The sequence below is a fragment of the Engystomops pustulosus genome, chromosome 11 (assembly GCF_040894005.1).
Source record: "Engystomops pustulosus chromosome 11, aEngPut4.maternal, whole genome shotgun sequence".
NCBI classification, from domain to species: domain Eukaryota; kingdom Metazoa; phylum Chordata; class Amphibia; order Anura; family Leptodactylidae; genus Engystomops; species Engystomops pustulosus.
In genome coordinates, this window is record NC_092421.1 from 70,411,535 (window position 1) to 70,434,084 (window position 22,550).

The 22,550-nt window shown below is 45.3% G+C and overlaps 1 protein-coding gene across 1 annotated transcript in view; it reads right to left on the minus strand.

The window, feature by feature from the left end:
* Nucleotides 1-6,354: 6,354 nt before the first annotated feature.
* The window catches only part of LOC140106494 (ephrin type-B receptor 5-like), a 44,484-nt gene continuing 28,288 nt past the window's right edge, over nt 6,355-22,550 (minus strand). Inside the window, exons 6-16 of the mRNA XM_072130960.1 lie at nt 19,656-19,780; nt 17,822-17,981; nt 16,549-16,666; nt 15,804-15,859; nt 11,084-11,203; nt 10,740-10,987; nt 10,452-10,628; nt 9,731-9,880; nt 8,670-8,863; nt 7,890-8,045; nt 6,355-7,172 (exon numbers count right to left, since the gene is read on the minus strand). Of these exons, the coding sequence (XP_071987061.1) occupies nt 7,064-7,172; nt 7,890-8,045; nt 8,670-8,863; nt 9,731-9,880; nt 10,452-10,628; nt 10,740-10,987; nt 11,084-11,203; nt 15,804-15,859; nt 16,549-16,666; nt 17,822-17,981; nt 19,656-19,780 (1,613 nt within the window). The 3' untranslated portion in view covers nt 6,355-7,063. The remainder of the gene's footprint in view (nt 7,173-7,889; nt 8,046-8,669; nt 8,864-9,730; nt 9,881-10,451; nt 10,629-10,739; nt 10,988-11,083; nt 11,204-15,803; nt 15,860-16,548; nt 16,667-17,821; nt 17,982-19,655; nt 19,781-22,550) is intronic.

A 22,550-nucleotide genomic window follows, 5' to 3' on the forward strand; every position in this document is an offset into this window, starting at 1 on the left:
AAAACTAACCGAGGGATATTACAGTAAATGACAGCAGGATACTACAGCCAGACATCCTGATACAACACAAATAACTATTGACACATAGACAATCAGTCACACACACACACACACACACACCAGCACGCTCAGTCTCCTTCATCATGGAGAGGAGTATATATCACACGTGATTATAAGGCAGTATGGGGAGTCGCGCACCATCTGGACCAGATGCGATCAAACTTCTGGGGACACTTCCTGTTGGTATACAGGGACCGGTAGTGGGGAATGACACTGTTAATAAGTAGTATCCATCTTTTTAACGGAGGGGGCTCCTGGTCCTTCCAGGTCATCACCACCACTTTTCGGGCGTAGTATAATACAAACCTAAAGAAAATTTTGTCATAGTGGCCATTGATAACTTCATTTATGATACCGAGGAGACACACAGAGGGAGACAGTAATCGTGGGAAATCAAAGTGTACATTTAGGAACTCCAGCACTTCGGACCAGAAGACATGGACCCTAGGGCAGGACCAGACACAATGCAGGAAGGATCCGACTTCAGCCTGACAGCGAAAGCAAAGATCATTGGGCATTGCTCCCATGCGGAATAGTCTAGCAGGGGTGAAGTATACTCGATGGAGGAATTTAGATTGGATCAGGAAGTCCCTCGCGCTCACTACAGATGTGAAGTAGGACAGTTCGACCTCCCTCCAGTCATCATCTGACAGGTCAGGGATATCCTGTCTCCAGCGTTCACGGGCTCTATCAAATGGTCTGGACTTTTGCTCTTGCAGGAGAGCATAGCACTGAGTGAGTGGCTTAGGGAGGTCCGGGGTACTCATCAGAGTCTCTAGTTTGGAGAATTTCACTGTCAGGCTGAAGGAGCCGAATTGGGCTTTGAATGCATGTCGCAGTTGCGTGTAATGGAAGCTGGCCGTAGTGGGTACAGTATGTCTCTCCCTTATTTCGTTAAAGCTGAGTAATTCTGCTTCCGGAGATAATAGCTGGCCTACAAATTTCACCCCCGCCGCCCCCCACATTGTCCAGCCCGGGAGGGAGAGGAAGTGAGAAAGCCACGGATTGAGCCACAATGGAGTCCTGGGCGAGAGAGGGGGAGAGCTGCTCGGTTCTACCAGGGATTGCGCCCTACGCCAGCACACCGCTACCGTACGTAGGGGAAGTGGGGTATCAGATGGGGACTTGTATCTGTACAGCAAGTTTGTAAGGGCCTCGTAGGAACCTACCAGGGCACCAGCCAGTGCAGTAGCTGCATTACCCATGTCTATATCTATCCACCACTGGGCATATACTAGCTGGGAAGCCAGGTAATAAAGATACAGATCCGGGGCAGCCAGTCCACCCCTAGCCTTGGGAGCCTGAAGCAGCGCTAAACTGAATCGTGGGGCACTACACTGCCAGTAAAAGGACCTGAGAATGCCGTCTATGCGTTTAAACAGGCTCTTTGGAAGCAGTATAGGACAAGCGTGAAAAAGGTATAAGAATTTTGGAAGAAAAATCATTTTAAATATGTTAATACGCCCGTACAGAGACAAGGGGAGAGTGGACCAGGCTTTTAGACGCGATTCAGTTGCAGTTATCAGGGGTGTAATGTTTAACTCTGTAAATGCCTGGACCTTGCGTGACACCTGGACTCCCAGATATTTAAAGGTGGACACCACCTGGACTGGGACGGGGAGGGAGTGTACCCCTACATCAGATAAGGGAAAGAGGGCTGATTTGTCCCAGTTAACCCGAAGGCCTGAGAACCCCCCATAGCGTTCTATCAAGGACAGAAGGGATTCCAGAGAGGGGCCCACATCTCCAAGATATACAAGTGTATCATCAGCATAGAGAGATACCTTCTCAATAATAGTACCTCTAGTTATGCCCTTAATGCCCTCAGAGTGGCGGATCGCCACAGCAAGGGGTTCAATGGCGAGTGCGAAGAGGAGGGGAGATAGTGGGCAACCCTGTCTAGTGCCCCTGGCCATAGGGAGAGTAGGTGAGATGTTAAGATTAGTCCGTACCCTAGCCTTGGGATCATTATACAGTAGTTTAACTAATGCTGTAAATCGAGGGCCAAAACCCATTCTAGGCAGGAGGGTCCATAAATATGTCCACTCTACTGAGTCAAACGCCTTACAATTGTCTAAGGATAATATAAACCCAGGGTCTGGAGACCGCTCTGCTTCTGCAATGTTCAGGTGTAGTCTTTGTATATTTATGTCAGTTCCCCTCCCAGGCATAAAGCCTGTCTGGTCTGGGTGAACCAATGATAATATTACTTTGTTAAGCCTTGTCGCCAGAATTTTTGCTAGTATCTTAACATCTGAGTTTAGGAGGGAAATTGGACGGTATGAGTCGGGAAGCAGAGGGTCCTTGCCAGGCTTGGGAAGAACTACAATAAGGGCCTCTCGCATGGAGTCGGGGAGGGAACCGCTGTCAAACGCATCGGAGTACAGGCTAAGGAGAAGGGGGACCAGAGTCTCACAGTTATCCCTATACCACTCACCTCCCAGCCCATCAAGTCCAGGAGTCTTACCGGGGGGCAACGATTGGATGGCCAGTTCCACCTCCTCCGCCGAGAGCGGGGCATCAAGCTCCGAAGACTGTGCCGGTGTGAGCCTCCATAGTGGAAGACTGTCAAGGAATCTGGAAATCTCGACGGAAGAGGCGGACAATCTGGAGCTGTAAAGAGAGGAATAGAATTCATAAAATACCATGTTAATGGCCCGGGGTTCTGTAATCAAGGCTCCGTTACCATCAATAATAGAGGGAACGGAAGCACAAGGACGTTCAGCCCGCGAGAGATACGCAAGCAGCTTCCCGTTTTTATCTCCGAATTCAAAGATGGACGCTTCCCTGGCTTGCAGGCGCTTGCTGGTGCGCTCCTTCGCTACAGCTAAATGGTTCCTCTGCGCCTGAGCCCAAGTCTTTTTATTCCCTGGAGTAGGTTTATCTAGATATTCCTTTTCTGCGGTCACCAGTGCAGCGGTCAACCTCTCCTCCTGCGCATTTAAGGACTTCCTATGGCCAGCTACCCCCGACATGAATGCTCCCCGCACCGAGGACTTGTACGAGTCCCAGACTAGGAGAGGATCAGGATGGGTTGAGTGTACGTCCCAGAACTCGCTGTGCGCTGCCCTAACAGTACTCTGGACCGCTGGGGATAGGAGCCAAGCCGGGTGCAGGCGCCATAAGCGGGAGTCGCTGGGGGGGCCTATAAGGAGACTGATGAACAAGGCGGAGTGGTCTGATGCACTGCGCGGGCAATAGGATACCTGATCAACGTGCGGCAACATATCTGGGGAAACAAAGGCCAGATCAATCCGAGAGAAGCTCTTATGAACAGAGGAATAAAATGAATATTCTCTCTCTTGAGGGTGTTTACTACGCCAAACATCGGCGAGGTCTAGAGAAGTGAGCCACTCATTCAGACGGACCGAGCCTGTGTCCAGACCACTTGTACGATCTAAGGAGGGATTAGGGACAGCATTGAAGTCACCAATGCAGAGTATCGGACTTGGAGGCATAGCAGCAAGTTTACTGGATATTAGGTGCAATACAGCTGGATCAAAGGGAGGTGGGACATAAATAGACGCTATAGTAAAGGTAAAGCCCCACAAGGCACAATGTACGATCACAAAACGGCCAAAGTGATCCGGTGCTACCTGTATGACTTCTATGGGAAGCGCTTTGGATATGAGTATGGATACTCCCCTGGCGTAGACAGAGTAAGAGGAATGATAACCTCTAGCCACCCATGCCCGCTTCAGGGAGAGGACCTTCTGACCCGTAAGGTGTGTCTCTTGGATACATACAATATGGGGGGCCTGACGCTTAATGACATCTAACATCAGAGCCCTCTTGAATTTGGAGTTAAGTCCCCTCACATTCCAGCTCATTACCTTAAGTGAAGACATCTTAGCGGAAGGGAAAGGGGTGTGGGGAAGGAGACGTGAGCAACCAAGCATTCATCCTTTCATACCACAGAGACATAGACAGACAGACAACAGTGAGCATAACAAATATAACAGAACTGTACTAACAATCCCAAGAATACAAACCCCCTGTCTAACACCCTAACAGCAGTAGTGTAGACCTAGACCCACTAACAGTCAAATAGCAGAACAGTGGTCCCTAACTTAAGACAAACCTACACCATTTGTCCCGGGACCTTCAACCCTTAATGTATATGTGATCAGGAGGTTATTAGGCAGCCATATTTTGCGAGAACCAAAGAGGAGATAGGGGAGGGGGGAGAGAAAGGAGGGAGACGTAGGGAGGTAGTGGTAACAGGAAAGGGGGGGAGGAGGGAGAGGGAGGAGGGCGGAGGGAGAGGAGGAGGGAGAGGGAAAAGTGCCATGTGTGGCGCACTGGTCGATATGACCAAAAAATAGAACGCAATCAGTCACAGGGTACATTTTGTGAGGCACGTAGTATGTAAACAGATAGTAAAAACCTATAATAGTGATCTGGGACCCCTAAATATCTAATCAGGACTAAGTCCAGCATTGTCATTGCATATCAGATAAAAGGATATGTGAGTCCAGTCACTCAGGAGGTGCGGGCCTTCCAGCTGGGGCCCGTGGAGCTGCATCAGCCCAGTGAAGTGCTTCGGTTGGGCAGGTGAAGAAACGAGTCTTCGGTCCGTCCACAATTCGGAGCTTGGAAGGATACATCATGGAGTATTTATACCCCTTGTCACGGAGACGGGCACGGACCTCAGTAAATTGTGCTCGCTGTTTCCTGACGGATGCAGAGAAATCAGGGTAGAAGGACACTCTGCTGTTGGCATAGAGGATTTCTCCCTTGGTACGGACAGCCCTGAGGATAGAGTCCCTGTCCCTAAAGTGCAGCAGCCGGGCCAGGAAGGGTCTTGGATTGCCCCCTGGAGGGCCAGGGCGGGATGGCACACGATGGGCCCTCTCCACTGTGAAGAACGGGGAAAAGGTATCTGCAGGCAGCATATTTTTGAGCCAATTTTCAAAAAAGGATACCGGGTCAGACCCCTCCACTTTTTCGGGGAGGCCAACCACTCTGACGTTGTTCCGTCGCAGGCGGTTTTCGAGGTCATCAGCTCTGTCGATGGAAGCAGACATTTGGCGCTGAAGCTCTCTTATCTGTGTCGGCATAGGCCTCTGGACATCCTCCACTTCAGATATTCTGCGTTCAGTTTCTGTTATTCGCTCTTTGGCTTTGTGAACATCGTGTCTTAAAAGAACAAAGTCTTGTCGCAGCTCATCCACCTTGGTAACCAGTTTGGATTGGCACCCATTAATGGCCGCCAGCACCTCTGCAAATTTGCGGTCCAGTTCAGTGGCCACGTCAGGCGGATCAGCGCCCTCCTCATAACTTACACGCTGCGGCGGGCTCTGGGAGCCTTCAAAGAGGGAGGGAGAGGAGTTTGGGGACCCCTGAGGAGAGCAGGGCTGTGTGCGGGAGAATCTCCCCAATTTTTTTGCAGCGTTTGACTGTATCTGTGCAAGAACGGCTTGTGATGTGGAGCATTCCTGCGCATCCAGGGGTTCCAGGGACTGGAATGGAGGATCTTCATGGATGGATTCATCATCCGATGGAGGCGCAGACACCCCGGACGCCACTTTTTGCAATTTAGCCGTCCTCCTCCGGTTACCCATGGCGTCTGGACAGAGGGGGCCAGTGATAAACAATCGAGGAGCCTAGCGTCCAGTAATTAGCAGAGATACAGTCCAAACCCACGTGGACTATTGCAGCGGCACTGCAAGGGTTAATATAAAGCAGAACCCAGGAGCAGGGGATCACTGGGAGTATGGAGGACTCAGTGCTGGGCTGCACAACTAGGGGTCCCCAGGGCAGAGGTGGGCAGCAGCAGGGGAATTACTTCCCTACCTGGTCCCGGCTCAGTCTGGCAGTGTCAGGGTTAACCCTGCGCGCCTAGGCCTCAGGCAGCGCAGGGGAGTCCCACAAGATGGCGCCTCCAGCAGGATGCAGTGCTGGCTGGAGCTGTCACGGTGCCTCCGGTGGTGGGAGCGTTGTTCCGGGCTGCAGGGGAGGAGGATGATATCCCCGGTGATCAGCAGCGCTGTGTACCTGCCGCGGGACCGGGCGGCTAGGATCGGGCCGCCGCGCTGGTCACGTGGCCGGCTGCAGGGGAATGCCGGGGAGCGGTGCGGAGTCCACAGCCGCCTCAAGATCGGTGCCGGTGGACAGCGGCAGGTGCGCGGGGCACAGCGGAGCAGGAGAGAGGTGGCACAGGTGAGGGATGGCTGCCTGGGAAGGGAGATAGGGTGTCGGGTCCCGGGAGCTCCGCGGCGCACGTCCGCTCAGTCCGGCATCAGGCCACGCCCCCAGTGAGTGTACATTTATACAATACCACAGAAAAAAAGATCATATTTAAGAGTTTATTCATCTGCACCAGAGACAATAAAATACACAGAACAGTTGGGTGAGGGGCGCCCCCTACAGGTGTCAGAGAACTGTCCCCTATCTCTGCTTCCTCTATGTGAATTGTTGACAGTTTCTTACAAGGTATCAGCCTCAGGCTTTTTAAGTTCTCTACACACTGAGGTCTAATATAATGACTGCGGGCAGAGCTTTTGAAAAAAGAAAGAGTTTTAAGCAAAAATTTGCAAAATTTTTCATTTGTACAAACTGTAGAATTTGTCCTCCTACTCCTTGTATTAAAGTTTACATACAGTGGAAGACTACATGTATGTACACAGTGACTCCACCAGCAGAATAGTGAGTGCAGCTCTGGAGTGTAATTATTTGCTATATGTACACTTCTTCTGTATGTAACCTCTGGGATCAGACCTTTCATGAATATATAACAAAAAATGTTGCAACTTGATAATTTGTTGATAACTGATCTCTTCTGTGTCTTGGTTATTACGCTCTTCCATTAAAAAGAGGGAAGTTATAAGCGTCCCTTAGATGAGATGGTCACCCCTTCCCAAGTTCTCTTATCCTCCTAGTCTCAGTTCCACTTCTTTATAGGATTCTTAGAGAATAGTTCTGTGTACATCAGGGTCATGTGACTGTATCTCGGCGTCATCCCTCACCCGACATCCCTTATTTTCATGGATCTTTTCCTTTGTTAGACTTCCACCGGCTCCAGGGGCTGTAGATGAGCCTTCAGGAGCTGTATGCTACTAAGGATCTTCTTCTGGTGGCCAGAAAGTGTCACTCCAATTAGCTGAATATCTCTGGAAAGGAAGAAAACAGATCACGTACATTAAGATTGACGCAAACTTAAAGGGCACCTACCACCACGATTCTACCTATAAAGGTAGAACGGGTGGTAGGTGCATGTATGGGACGTGAGGATAGCCCTTTGTAGAGCTAATCATCATGTCCCCTTTATTTTGTAAAGCGGCTACTGGGGCGTGAAGTAGCCGGACATGAGGCTACAATTGCAGCTGCTCCAAGCCCCAGTGGCCTCTTTGCTCCTCCTACCCTGAGATCTTTGGCGCGCAGCTACGCAGAACACAGGCCCGTGGCTGCGCGGCCACTGCTCCAAAGCCAGAGCTGCTGCGCATGCGCAGAACTCCGGCTCCTCGGATGAGGGTGCGCAGCTTCGAGGAGCTGCTTGCCGAAGATCTAGGGGTAGGAGGAGCCAAGAGGCTACTGGGGCGTGGAGTAGCCGCGACATGTGGCCTCATGTCCGGCTACTCCACTCCCCAGTAGCCGCTTTACAAAATTTATATATTAGAACAATAAAGATTTCAAAAAGATAGTGGGGACGTAAGGATTATCTCTAAAAAGGGCTATCCTCACATCCAATGCATGCCGTTCTACCTATATAGGAAGAATCGTGGGGGTAGGTTCCCTTTAAAGGGAAAGTATCCTGAAAGTCCAGAATTTGCCAATGAGAGTCTATTACACTCATATAAATCCTCCCAAATCGCCCGGATTCTCCTTACTCTGCCGTCAGTCTAGAGATGGCGTCCAGCGTTGTATATCCGGCCTTGTCAAAGTTTTCTTTGTATCTCTCCATCTTTATCGCTTCCAGCCATTCGTGGGGTGAGGAGAGGGAGGGGAAGTCTGGGGGGCAGTTACTGAGGAGCGGCTGCGTGGGTCTGCGGAAAAAGCGTAGGCGAAACGCGTCAGGATTCCACATGAACGGACATCGGGAGGTGTTTTACTTTTGAAGTCGCAGCTTTTAGGTTAAATTATTTACATAAAAAGATCACAATGAATTAAAGGGAATCTCCTGTTTCTGTGGCAGCAGAGAATGGAATTTGTCGGGCGCCTCGTGTAAAACCAACAAAAAAGTTCTAACAAGTTATTTTATATAGAAAATCCCCAGAACTAGAATAAAGGAGTTTAGCTTCTGCTTCGAGATTTCCATTCATTTAAAAAACTAACATAGATAAACTAAAATAAAATAGTAGTTAAAATCCTTAAGTTCTCTATATTACCAAAAAGTGCAAAAAAGTTACGTAAATGAACAAAACTATATAAAAACTGCCTTAATATCTTTCTTTAAGGGCGGGTCCTCTATTCAACATCTTCATTTTATTACATAAGTCAAGATTAGTTTCAAATAACATCTCAGACTCGGATTCCTCCCATCCTGTGCTGCAGATATATAGTATGTAATGTGTAATACCTAATTTGCCCTGTGGAGGCGCTGCTATGAAACTCAATCCTTTCTGTCAGGTTTGTAATAAATCCCCTTCAGGAGATGGAGCTGCACTCACCTGCTGTTGGAGACTCCCAATGTTTTCAAGCTATTAGGATTTCTAATCATCCGATCCAAAGAGCTGACAATCTGCTCAAACCGAGGCCTCTGAGAGCGGTCACGCTGCCAGCAGTCTAACATGAGGAGGTGCAGGGCACTGGGGCAGTCTGGAGGAGGGGGGAGGCGGTACTCCTGCTCCATGGCATCTAATACCTGATGGTACAAAAACAAGATAATATGGCTGATGTGTTTATTTTCTTATGTCCTCCCTTTAACTGGGTTCACCCATGAAAGAAAATTTGCAAATTTTAACCCCCCTGACACATAAAAAGAGAGATGAGACAGATCAGATATGAGATGATGAGATACATGAGATGCATATAACATTCTCAGCTCTTGCTACATCTCAGCTACACACACTATCAGATCTAATGTGCCTCCCTCCCCTCCCCTGTATAAAGAACTTATCTGCCTGTAGCTTGTAATGCAAGTGTGAGGGCTAGAGGAAGGGAGCAGAGAAGAGCTCAGCTTCAGAAGATTCTGGGTCGGAAACTGAAATTGTGTACAAAAGAATTGACGGGGAGACAGGTTGTCTGTGATAGGTTTCATTTTTGTTAATAAGAAGAATATGCTATTTTGTTATCCTGAGTAAATTTAAGAATCTGGTCTTGGGAATAGCCATTTAATTTCCTCTTGGCTGGACATGTGTTTTGTATATTCCTGAAAAAACTACACATTTTTAAGTACTTTTTAAGTTGCTTTAAAGTCATAGATATATGAACAAATAATACCAGAAAGAATTCAGAAAGCTTGTGAGTCCATCCCCCACTCCCTTATAGAGAAAGCCTGTGAGTCCATCCCCCACTCCCTTATAGAGAAAGCCTGTGAGTCCATCCCCCACTCCCTTATCGAGAAAACCATTGAGTCCTGTAGTCACAGGTTGAATAAACGCAGCAGTGTGAAGATTTGTGCTTGAGAATCAGACTACACAGGGTTTGTGTGTAGTCTGTACCCATGGAGATTCAAAGATCTACATGGAAGCAAATATGTTCCACGTAAAACCATAATTATAGATGTCACCTCTTGATTACTCATGTCCCAGTAGGGTCGCTCCCCATAGGAGGCGACCTCCCACATGACGATCCCATAGCTCCACACATCACTGGCACTGGAGAACTTGCGCTGATGATGAGCTTCTGGGGCCATCCATCGTAGAGACTGCCTTCCAACCTGGAGGAAAGTGGTGGGAATTCAGTTATACTGAACAACTTCGGTAGATCTCTTTTCCAATGTGTTAGTATGATTAATAAGTTGAAATTGATGGCCAATCCACCAGTGGAATGGGCTATGTGGACATTCACAGTTCTCTAATGTTAAGTTGGTGAAAACTTCTAGGTTTTAGTGAGTGTTTTACAGAAGATCGAGAGGACACTTTGGCTCCTGTACTTGGGTGGAGGGATATGATGACTTGGGCACACAATGGACCAAAACATAAAAAGAATGGATAGAAAATCAGTCACATATACTAAAACTAATTCCTGAAGAACAGCCAAGACCCTTTCTTTGAAGTATGGTGGACAACCCAGTTCATGCTAATTACATTATTGCAAAATTTTGTCGGTTTTTGTAACTGACAAAAAGGAAAATTCCAAGAGGCCTGAGATCCCAATTTCGTAGGAGACCTTTTAGGAAGTGACCCAAAAAAGCATCAGTCTTAAGCCAGAATTTTCTCTCCCAATTATCCCAGATGGTATAACAAAACTCAACAGTTGACAACGTTCAGTCAAGGATATGGACTTACCACATCTAAAGGTCCATGTAGTCCGGACACTTTGCACACCAATTGTCCATTCACCAAGATGCTCCGAGCTGCAAGATTTCTGTGGATGTAGCTTCTGTCTGACAGATACCGCATACCAGATGCTACGCCACGGAGCATCGAGACCATCTGTAGGGCAGGCAGTCCACCCTCACACTGCTGAGACCCGCAAAGAAGAAGAAGAGAAACTCAGCCAACAACCATCAGGCAATTAAAAGAGCCATCATCATCACCACCCATTTCTATGATCCATTGTTCCTAATCCCCTACCCTAAGATAAGCGTCCAGTGCGCCATTCTCCATGTATTCCGTCAGGATCATGATGGGACGACTTCGAGTCACGGCCCCCTCTAGACGGACCACGTTGGGATGGTCAAACTGTCCCATGATGCTTGCCTCACCAAGAAAGTCCCCTCGCTCCTTGTCCCCGCTCCCCGAGCGCAGCGTTCGAATGCACACCGCTATGTCTCTCTTTCCTGGTAGACACAGGCGACCGCGGCAAACATCCCCGAAATCCCCTGGAAGGAAGGATATAGCATGAGCGAAAAAATGTTCTCCGGAACTGACCGAACTAGCTCATAAGGAATTACAACGTTCCCATGTGACAGCATTACCTGTTCCAGTCACTTCTTCAATCTTCACAAAAGACACATCAATCTCTCTAGCAAATTCCCGCACAGCCTCAGTAGGATCCTCGTACGTGGAGGGATCAATGTAATATTTCACTCCCAAACCTTAAGATAAATAGCAATTATTTATATACCACTTTACTAGAAAACTATCAAATATTTACATCCTGTATTATACTCCAGAGCTGCACTCACTATTCTGCTGCTGGTGCTGTCACTGTTGTACATACATGACATTACTTATCCTGCACTAATCCTGAGTAACGTTCTGTATTAAACCCCAGAGCTGCAGTCACTATTCTGCTGCTGGTGCAGTCACTGTGTACATACATGGCATTACTTATCCTGTACTGATCCTGAGTTACATCGTGTATTATACCCCAGAGATGCACTCACTATTCTGCTGCTGGTGCAGTCACTGTGTACATACATGACATTACTTATCCTGTACTGATCCTGAGTTACATCCTGTATTATACTCCAGAGCTGCACTCACTATTCTGCTGCTGGTGCAGTCACTGTGTACATACAAGACATTACTTATCCTGTACTGATCCTGAGTTACATCCTGTATTATACTCCAGAGCTGCACTCACTATTCTGCTGCTGGTACAGTCACTGTGTACATACATGACATTACTTATCCTGTACTGATCCGGAGTTACATCCTGTATTATACCCCAGAGCTGCACTCACTATTCTGCTGCTGGTGCAGTCACTGTGTACATACATGACATTACTTATCCTGTACTGATCCTGAGTTACATCCTGTATTATACTCCAGAGCTGCACTCACTATTCTGCTGCTGGTGCAGTCACTGTGTATATAGATGACATTACTTATCCTGTACTGATCCTGAGTTACATCCTGTATTATACTCCAGAGCTGCACTCACTATTCTGCTGCTGGTGCAGTCACTGTGTACATACATGACATTACTTATCCTGTACTGATCCGGAGTTACATCCTGTATTATACCCCAGAGCTGCACTCACTATTCTGCTGCTGGTGCAGTCACTGTGTACATACATGACATTACTTATCCTGTACTGATCCTGAGTTACATCCTGTATTATACAGTCATGGCCATAAGTTTTGAGAATGACACAAACATGATCTGTTACCCTCTGGTTTTATGTGTTTTGTCAGATGTTTTTATCGCATACAGAAATACAAGTGCAATCATATTATGAGTAACAAAAGCTTTTATTGGCAGTTAGAATGAGTTACTGCAGCAGTCAGTATTTGCAGTGTTGACCCTTCTTCTTCAGGACCTCAGCAATTCTCCCTGGCAGCTCTCAATCACCTTCTGGACCAAATCCTGACTGATAGCCGTCCATTCCTGCACAATCAATTCTTGCGTTTTATCACAATTTGTTGGTTTTTGTTTGTCCACCCTGAGCCATTTAGTTATCACCTTTGCTTTATGGCAGGTGTTCCATCATGCTGGAAAAGGCATTGTTGATCACCAAACTGCTCCTGGAGGGTTGGGAGAAGTTGCTCTTGGAGGACATTCTGGTCCCATTCTTTATTCATAGATGTATTTTTAGGTAACACTGTGAGAGAGCCGATTTCCTTGGCTGAGAAGCCGCCCCACACATGAATGGTTGCAGGAGGCTTTACAGTTGGCATGAGACAAGACTGGTGGTATCGCCAGGGCCGGTTCTAGACAAAGTGGGGCCCTGGGCAAAACTAAAAGTGGGGCCCCCAAAAAAAAATATTTTATGACCAGTCACAGTCAGCAAGAGGCTCCCTTTAGTATGGCAAAACAAACTGTAATTTTGGAGAATTTTATAGGAGATAGATGATAGGGAGATTGATGGTCAACATCTGCAAAGAGTTTGTATGTTCTCTCTGTGTCTGTGTGGGTTTCCTCGGGGCCCTCTGGTTTCCTCCCACACTCCAAAAAATTACTGGTAGGTTGATTAGACTGTGAGGCCCATTGGGGAGAGGGACCGATATTTTGTGAAAGCAGAAACTTGCCCCATTTTCAAAATTGCATTAAAGATTTTATAGACATAGGCGCCTTCATGCAACTTTGATTCAAACTGAAACATTTTATAAAAAATACTTAAAATTTTACTTTAATGGCAAAAAATGTTCTCCAAACAGAAAATATTTCCCTTCACATCTCCTGAATGTAATAGATGGACATGTGTAGAGTTCACAAATGTCCCATATTGATATGTTCACATGAATAAATCATCATAATATCACTAAAACTGTAATAACTAGATACAGGCAGTCCCCGGGTTACGTACAAGATAGGGTCTGGAGGTTTGTTCTTAAGTTGAATTTGTATGTAAGTCAAAACTGTATATTTTATAATTGTAGATCCAGACAAAACAAATTTTGGCCCCAGTGGCAATTGGAGTTCAAACATTTTTTGGTGTAATGGGACCAAGGATTATGAATAAAGCTTCATTACAGACACCTTACAGCTGATCATTGCAGTCTGGGACTATAGTAACATCCAGAGAGGTCACCAGAGGTCAGAGGGGCCTGTCTGTAACTATGGGTTGTCTGTAAGTCGGGTGTCCTTAAGTAGGGGACTGCCTGTATCTGCTTTTCAGCTAGAAATTTTAAGACGGTCACAACCTGCAAAATATAGCAATAAAACAGAATAAAAAGTAAAGGCGCCATAAAACCTATAGAATTTTGAAAGCAGACAACCAGGCGATGCATTTGGCAATTAACATTCAAAGTTTCCTCTAAAATATGTACAAATCCAGAATTCTTATATAAAGAAAATAAACTTTCCTACAACAGTAAGATGTGAGGAGATCATACAGACCCCACATGTGTATATTCACCAAAATATGCAGCAAAGGGAACTGCAGAAAATTACACTGAGCGTCACACAGATCTATCATTGTATCTCCCATACACAATGGTAACCCAAATAAATAACTATATATCCATAAATCAGGCTAATGAGATAATAAGCCACGTATAGATGTCACCATTGTATTATCCGCACAATGACAGAACCCTCCGCGCTTCATAAGAATGAGAGTGAGAACGTCATAACATAGGTGTAAGTAATGGAGGATGGTGGGAAATAATAACTTTATTCCAGGACATGTGTGTCGTTTTGGTGTAACATATAACTTTATGGACATGTTCTGGTCGCAGTGTAGTCACATTAGGCGAAGAGGATCGAATGTTCATCGTATCAGTCAATTTTCCCAACAAAAAAAACTATCACAAAATAAAAGACAATAAGAGAGAAAGTGTGTTCTTAGATAGTTCTGCATAGAGAAGGGTTAAAAACATGAATATTAGTTCATAGTATTCCTTATCAGAATGTAGTAAGATAGAAAGTGAATATTGCCATTATCTGTGAGGTGCAGCAGCTCCTGTGTGCAGCAAATGCTCCCTGCAGCCTGATGGCTAAAAATCTGGAGGGGGTGGACTTTAGGGGGCTGTATCTCTGGCTCTGTGATGTATAAAACCGCACTTCTTTTTTCCTATAAAAGAAGAGAGTCTCCTCTTTTATATGAATATGAATCTGGGTTTCTAAGTGTTAGGAAAACGTAGATATTAACTGTTAAACTGCCGTTGGGAGTGATTTTTATATTTAAAAATGTCCCCAGTTTTTCTCACTTTAAACCTGAATATCTTTGGATCCATGGCACCTTGAAACATAATTCAAGATTCATTTGAAAGAAGAGATTCTCCCCTTTCAGGGCCATGGGCAATTGCCCCCTTTGCCTACCCATAGCGCCGGCCCTGGGTATCGCTCACCTTGTCTTCTCCGAACAAGCTGTTTTCAGATGTTCCAAACAATCGGAAAGGGGATTCATCAGAGAAAATGACTTTCCCCCAGTCCTCAGCCGTCCACTCCTTGGACCTTTTGCAGAATATCAGTCTGTCCCTGATGTTTTTTCTGGAGAGAAGTGGCTTCCTTGCTGCCCCCCTGGACACCAGGCCTTGCTACATGAGTCTCCACAGTGTCACAGTGCGTGCAGATGCCTCACACCTGCCTGCTGCCATTCCTGAGCAAGCTCTGCACTGCTGGCAGCCCCATCCCCAAGCTGAAACACTTTTAAGAGACGGTCCTGGCACTTGCTGGTCCTTCTTGGGCTCCTGGAGGCTTTTTGGCAACAATGGAGCCTCTCTCCTTGAATTCCTTGATGATGTAATAGATTGTTGATTGCAGTGCAATCTTTCTAGCTGCGATACTCTTCCCTGTTAGGCCAGTTTTGTGCAGTGCAATGATGACTGCACGTGTTTCTTTAGAGATAACCATGGTTAACAGAAGAGAAACAATGATGCCACGCACCAGCCTCCTTTTAAAGTGTCCAGTGGTGTGATTCTTACTTAAGCATGACAGATTGATCTCCAGCCCTGTCCTCATCAGCACCCACACCTGCGTTAATGGAGCAATCACTGAAACCATGTTAGCTGCTCCTTTTAAGGCAGAGGCCTGCAATGAAGTTGAAATGTTTTTTGGGGGAAAAAGTTCATTTTCTAGGCAAATATTGACTTTGCAATGAATTGCTGATAAGCTGATCTCTCTTTATAACATTCTGGAGTATATGCAAATTGCCATTATAAAACCTGATGCAGTAGACTTTGTAAAAATTAACATTTGTATCATTCTCAAAACTTATGACCATGACTGTACAGCAGAGCTGCACTCAATATTCTGCCCGACGCATTGTAAACAGTGAAGGGTAGGGACACATATACTGCACTCACCTCTGGAACTGATGTAATGCTGCAGCCTGTCAGTATAAGGAGTCTCTCGTCTTTTACTGTGATTACAAAACACACAAAAATCATATATACGGGGTTATTTATTATTGGTTTTCCTGGGCTTTTTGGCATAAAAAAGTCATAAAGTAGTCGCATTGAGGTTTTTTAAGACTTTTCACTGCTAAAAAATCTTACAGGACTATTTACACCTCTTAATTAATCTGGTGTAAGCTGTGCAAAGCCAGATTCATGACTTGGGACTTTTGCAAAAAGTCTCATAAAAAGTCTCATAGTTACTCCAGTCCTCCGTTGATCTAAGTGCTGGGATATTTTTTTTTTTTTTTGGGGGGGGGACTTTTTGAAAAGTAGACCATAAGAACATTTATTACAGAGCCAAAGCTGCTTTAATGACTCTGATGGGCACCGGAGCTCCAAAAATAGACATAGGGGCACATTTATCAGGGCCTCTGAAATAATCGCAAATATTATCTTATTGCTAGTACTTGCGATTATTTGCCCCAATCCACCACCTCCGCTAATATTACTATTAGCCAGCTTTTGGGCTCTAGACCACCAGGGACATATTACTAGTACCTGGGCTCCAGACCACCAGGGACATTTTGATTTCTTTGGCTCTAGACCACCAGGGAAATTAATATTAGCTAGTACCTGGGCTCCAGACCACCAGGGACATTTTGATTTCTTTGGCTCTAGACCACCAGGGATATTACCATCTTAAAAAAATAACCTTTTAAAGAGAAGAATCAGAACCAGGAGGATGGAGAGACCAATGAAGGCTAAAGCACCGAGGCAGGACCCAACTATGAGAGGAAGCTTGTCCTGGGATAATTCTGATTTCTCTCCACCTGAAAATAACCAGACAATTATTATACATGATTATTACTATACAGGGAGGAGGCTGTATTCATATACTGTACATATAAGATATAGTTTCCATTGGTTGATAAATCCAACTTTTCCAATCCTCTATATAAAGAAATTATACCAAAATTGTCTTTGTCTGGAGTCACCACTAGGATGAGCTCAGAAGCCTATTGCAGATTGGGTTATTACTGAAGTCCTTGTATAATGCAGGGACCGCAAGCACTGTATGTGACCCCTGACCCCCTGCACCCTGATATTCCTGTGCAGCTGTGCTCCATATTTTGTGAGTGTAAAGTAATTTTTATTAGGTGGAACTATGATCATTGAACCTGAGGAAGGTTTATTGCACAATGTGGCCCTTGGATCAGAAAAGTTTGTGCACCCCTGAAAGAAGCGGCTTCAGTGAGGTTCTCTGCTGCCCCTGGTGGTGACTGCAGGTACTGTTAGATTTTACTACAGACAGTCCCCGGGTTACATAAAGGAGAGGTTCTGCAGGTTTGTTCTTAAGTTTAATTTGTATGTAAGTCGGAACTGTATATTTTATCATTGTAGCTCCAGGAAAAAATTTTTGGGGCTCTAAAACAATTGGATTTTTAAAAATGTTCGGTTTTGATAAGAACCAGGATTAACCAGCTTCATTACGGATGCCTGTGATAACTGTTATAGCTGATTATTGCAGCCTAAGGCTAAAGTACAGTAAATTACCAAAATCCAGAGGTCCGTTTGTAACTAGGGGTCGTCTGTAAGTTGGGTGTTCTTAAGTAGGGAACCGCCTGTAGTCTGTTCACATTTGGAGCTATCAGTAAAACATGTCCTTATAGTTTATCATCACCGATCTAAAAAGTTTGGAGACTTTTTTAAAAATAACCAGTCTCCAGTCCTCGGCTGCACTTGCACATTGTCACGACTCGTCTTCCCATATACATAAGCAATGAGGCTGTCAGCACAATGTCCTTAGCGAGCAGCCGGATATACATAATACATTGCTGCTGCAGTTAGGGTATAGAGGGTATAGCGGTGTGTGTGTATGGCGGGGCTCTGCTCATAGCCGCGCGCAGCAGATGGGTCGTTTCAGTGTATCAGGATACATTATTCATCAGTAGGGGTTACCAGAGCTCCTCCGGTGTGCCGCTCACCTCCCAGCAGGGTCTGGAAGTACATGTTTCCGCTGTAGGCGCCGTAGCCTCGCTCTGTTCTCGCCCTCACCTGGAAGGAGTAGATCGCCCCGGGGTTGAGTCCTCCGACGGTCGCCGTGTTGGTCTCAGTGATCAGAGACAGGGACTCGCCCTCATAATCCTGGGGGACAGAATACACCCGGATCAGGGCGGGTAACCATAGAGTACACCGGAAAACTGCCCAACAAGGGGCTCAAAAAGTTGCAATGCATTGGAGCCATTGGGTGTCCAGAAAATGTAACTTTTTGACACTTTGTCGCAAACTTTATCGGACGCCATCATTGTGTAAGAAAATTTGCAACATTCAGCCGGGGGGGGGGGGGGGGAGGGCAGTCAAGATGCTGCAGTTTGGGGGTGCACAATGTTATGGCAAAATATTGCTACTACTACTTGTGCATAATGTAGAGATTTTTTTAAAAATAGTTTTTACTTTTTTAGTACTTTGTGGGGAGAAATCCGGTTGAAAAAATGGCAAAAGTTATAGCTAAAATCTACACCAGCCCCAGGATGCTAATAGGACGCTGACCTGAATACAGGTAGTGCCTGCTGGGGGCGCTGTTTTTCTGGATTTTATTTTGCAGAGAGGGCAGAGAACTTTTCATTTCATTTAAGATCTGCAGATTCTTTTGTTCCCTTGTGCTAAATGATTATCATCACCAGAAACCACCATGTACTTAACAGGCAACACACCAGGGGGGTCATTTATCTTAAAGTCACTAAAATACAACTAAAATAGGTGCATCATAATAAGATAAATGACCCCCAAGATGTATGTAGAGATAGAGAGGTAGATATGGGATAGATAGATATGAGATAGATAGATAGATAGATAGATAGATAGATAGATAGATAGATAGATAGATATGAGATAGATAGATATAAGATATGAGATGGATGGATGGATAGATAGATAGATATGAGATAGATAGATAGATAGATAGATATAAGATATGAGATGGATGGATGGATGGATAGATAGATAGATATGAGATAGATAGATAGATAGATAGATAGATAGATAGATATGAGATAGATAGATAGATAGATAGATAGATAGATAGGAGATAGATAGATAGATAGATAGGAGATAGATAGATAGATAGATAGATAGATAGATAGATAGATAGATAGATAGATAGATAGATAGATATATAGGAGATAGATAGATAGATAGATAGATATGAGATAGATAGATAGATATGATATAGATAGATAGATATATTGATGGATAGAAGATAGATATTAGATAGATATATATGATATAGATATGAGATAGATGGATGGATGGATAGATAGATAGATAGATAGATAGATAGATAGATAGATAGATAGATAGATATGAGATAGATGGATGGATAGATAGATAGATAGATAGATAGATCCAAAAAAAGGAGGCAGCACTCCCAATAAAGTGAAAAAATAAAGAATTATGAGATATAAAATAAGCTTAGTTCGATTGTATCTATTTATCTTTCTCACTTCTGATCTTCTATCTCTCTCACATATCTATCTATCCATCTGTCTTTATCTCTTTATCTCTCTCATATCTATTGATCTAGTTACACATTGTGGAATACGATGGTTCCCCTATATAAGTAAAGCTTTATTATCTATCTATTTCACATTGGTAATGGGGGATTCTTTCTATATTTTCCCTGATGCTGCTCTGCCCTTAGGCTGGGGCCCAGTTGCTGCGTGGGCGTCCTATCAGTGTGGATATATCCGCGACACGTTCCGCAGATGTCACCGGAGCAGATGTTGCGTTGGTTGCTGCGGTCACACGCGCGGCAGGTACCTTCTCCCGGTATCGCAGCTGATAGTCCAGAATCTTTCCGTTGGGTTGTTCTGGTTCCGGCCAGGATAAGGTGATGCTCTGCATGGACCTGCTCACCTGGTGGATGATGGGCACGGCAGATGGCACTGGAATGGAGATTATGAGACATAATTGGGGAGGAAGGAGAGAGGCGGCGGGGGGAGGGAGAAGATGAGACCCAACATATTTTCTGTGTATCAAAAACACAAACCCCCTAATCTACAGAAAGAGCGCGCTCTGTGCGGTGACATGTGACTGCGGGGAGGGGGACGCTTGGCCGGAGCTGTCACTTTGAATTTGGGTCACAGCATCACCGCCTCTTGCGAGACCCCCGCACGCAGGGTAGAGAGGAAGCGTCACAAAGACAAAATCTATTAGAGTGCAAGCCCTGGGGGAGAAGCGGAGAGACTGGTAAGGAGACAGCCAAGAAACCGGAAAGGAGATACAAACCACTACCAGGATGCTGGGTGTTGTAGTCCAACAAAAAGAGACTGCATTGTACTGAGACTGGGGCTAATGTCAAACATGGAGCATTACTGTGCGTCTTAATACTAGGGCCCTGTTCACACTAGTGTCCAGTTTTAATGTAATAGTGATCGCCCCCAGTCGGGTAACTAGATGTTGATGGGCCCCAGTGCAAAGTCTGTGCCGGGCCCCCGACTATAATGTATGGTTTATAGTAATAGTCTTCTCATATGGGTAAGTGACACCATAAGGGCTCCCTAAACCTCTTGGGCCCTGGTGCAACCGCAACCTCTGCACCCCCTCAATGAAATGTTAGTTGCAAAAGTTTACACACCCTTTTTTTCCAATAGTTCTTATTTTTAAAAACGGGTCACCAATGAATCATCCTCAATCGAGACGATTTGAGAAGCTGCTGCGTTTTAGATCCATGTGTACAAAAGAAATGACACCTCCTTTTATTATTAGTTTTTTCTATATGATTTAAATGTTTTTAGTTTTTTTTAAAATTCTATTTACCTTATATACTCGAGTATAAGCCTAGTTTTTCAGCACAAAAAATGTGCTGAAAAACCCAAACTTATACTTATACTCGAGTAAAAAATAAATAAATCAAAACTCGCCTTTCAGGCGGCACCCATAGATCTTCTGTGCGATCCATCCGGTATTATTGTGCTGCACGACGGGGAGGGGGGGGCTATATACACTGGGGCAGGGGTTGGCAGGCTATATACACTGGGGCAGGGGCTGGCAGGCTATATACACTGGGGCAGGGGCTGGCAGGCTATATACACTGGGGCAGGGGCTGGCAAGCTATATATACTGGGGCAGGGTCTGGCAGGCTATATATACTGGGGCAGGGTCTGGCAGGCTATATACACTGGGGAATGGGGCTGTCAGGCTATATACACAGGGGCAGGGGCTGGCAGGCTATATACACTGGGGCAGGGTCTGGCAGGCTATATACACTGGGGCAGGGTCTGGCAGGCTATATACACTGGGGCAGGGTCTGGCAGGCTATATACACTGGGGCAGGGTCTGGCAGGCTATATACACTGGGGCAGGGGTTGGCAGGCTATATACACTGGGGCGGGGGCTGGCAGGCTATATACACTGGGGCAGGGGCTGGCAGGCTATATACACTGGGGCAGGGGCTGGCAAGCTATATATACTGGGGCAGGGTCTGGCAGGCTATATATACTGGGGCAGGGTCTGGCAGGCTATATACACTGGGGAATGGGGCTGTCAGGCTATATACACAGGGGCAGGGGCTGGCAGGCTATATACACTGGGGCAAGGGCTGGCTGGCTATATACACTGGGGCAGGGGCTTGCTGGCTACATACTGGAGAGGCTGTGACCAATGCATTTCCCACCCTCGGCTTATACTCGAGTCAATAGGTTTTCCCAGTTTTTTGTGGTAAAATTAGGGGCTTCGGCTTATACTTGGGTCGGCTTATACTCGAGTATATATGGTAGTTGTAAGTCGCTAAAAATATCTTTGCATAGATTTGCAAAGATGATTTTGTTTTTAAATTAAAAAAAAGTCCATTGTAAAAGTTTGCGCGCCCTTTGCTTTTGTTTTTTTTCCGATTGATATTTCTAAGCATTTTCTTACGGACCCTTTTCCATCTTTTTACTCCCCTCTTTCCACAAGCCGTATCTTTTTTTGTTTTCCCATTTACAGAGATTTATGAGGGCTTATTTCTTGTGGGACAAATTGTACTTTGCATCATTTTATATTTTTTTCATTGTACCGAGAACCTAAAAAAAAAAATCCAAATGTGGTAAAATTGTAAAAAAAAAAAAAACCCACACTTGCGCCTACGCTACACCTATTTTGTGTGTTCCGAAAAAGAGTCTGAGGCTCATTCTTTGTTATCCCCCAGGGAATAGCAGCCTCCAAATTTGGTTGTTTTCTACTGAACCTCTGGGCAGGGCTGGCATTGGGGGGCGGAAAACTGGGCAAATGTCTAGGGCCCCCTGTCCTAAAGGGGCCCACTGCATGTAGACTTTTGTGTGCAGAGGATGTATTGCTCCTTTAACCCCTTAAGGACGCAGCCATTTTGTAGCTTAAGGCTCAGTCCCATTTTTTGGATTCTGACCTGCGTCGCTTTATATGGTTATAACTTTTGAACACCGTTACTTATCAAAGCGATTCTGAGATTGTTTTTTCCCCACTTGTTGTACTTCATTTTAGTGGTAAATTTTGGCAGATAAGTTTTGCATTTATTTACAAAAAAAAGTAAAACATTTTTAGAAAAATTTGCCATTTTCGAAATCATTGCGTTTCCAGGCAGATAGATTTACCACCTAAATAACTTGCAGAATAACATTTCCCATTTGTCTACTTTACATTTTCATCATTTTTGAAATGTTTGGATAATATATTTTGACGTCACGCGGCTTACAAATC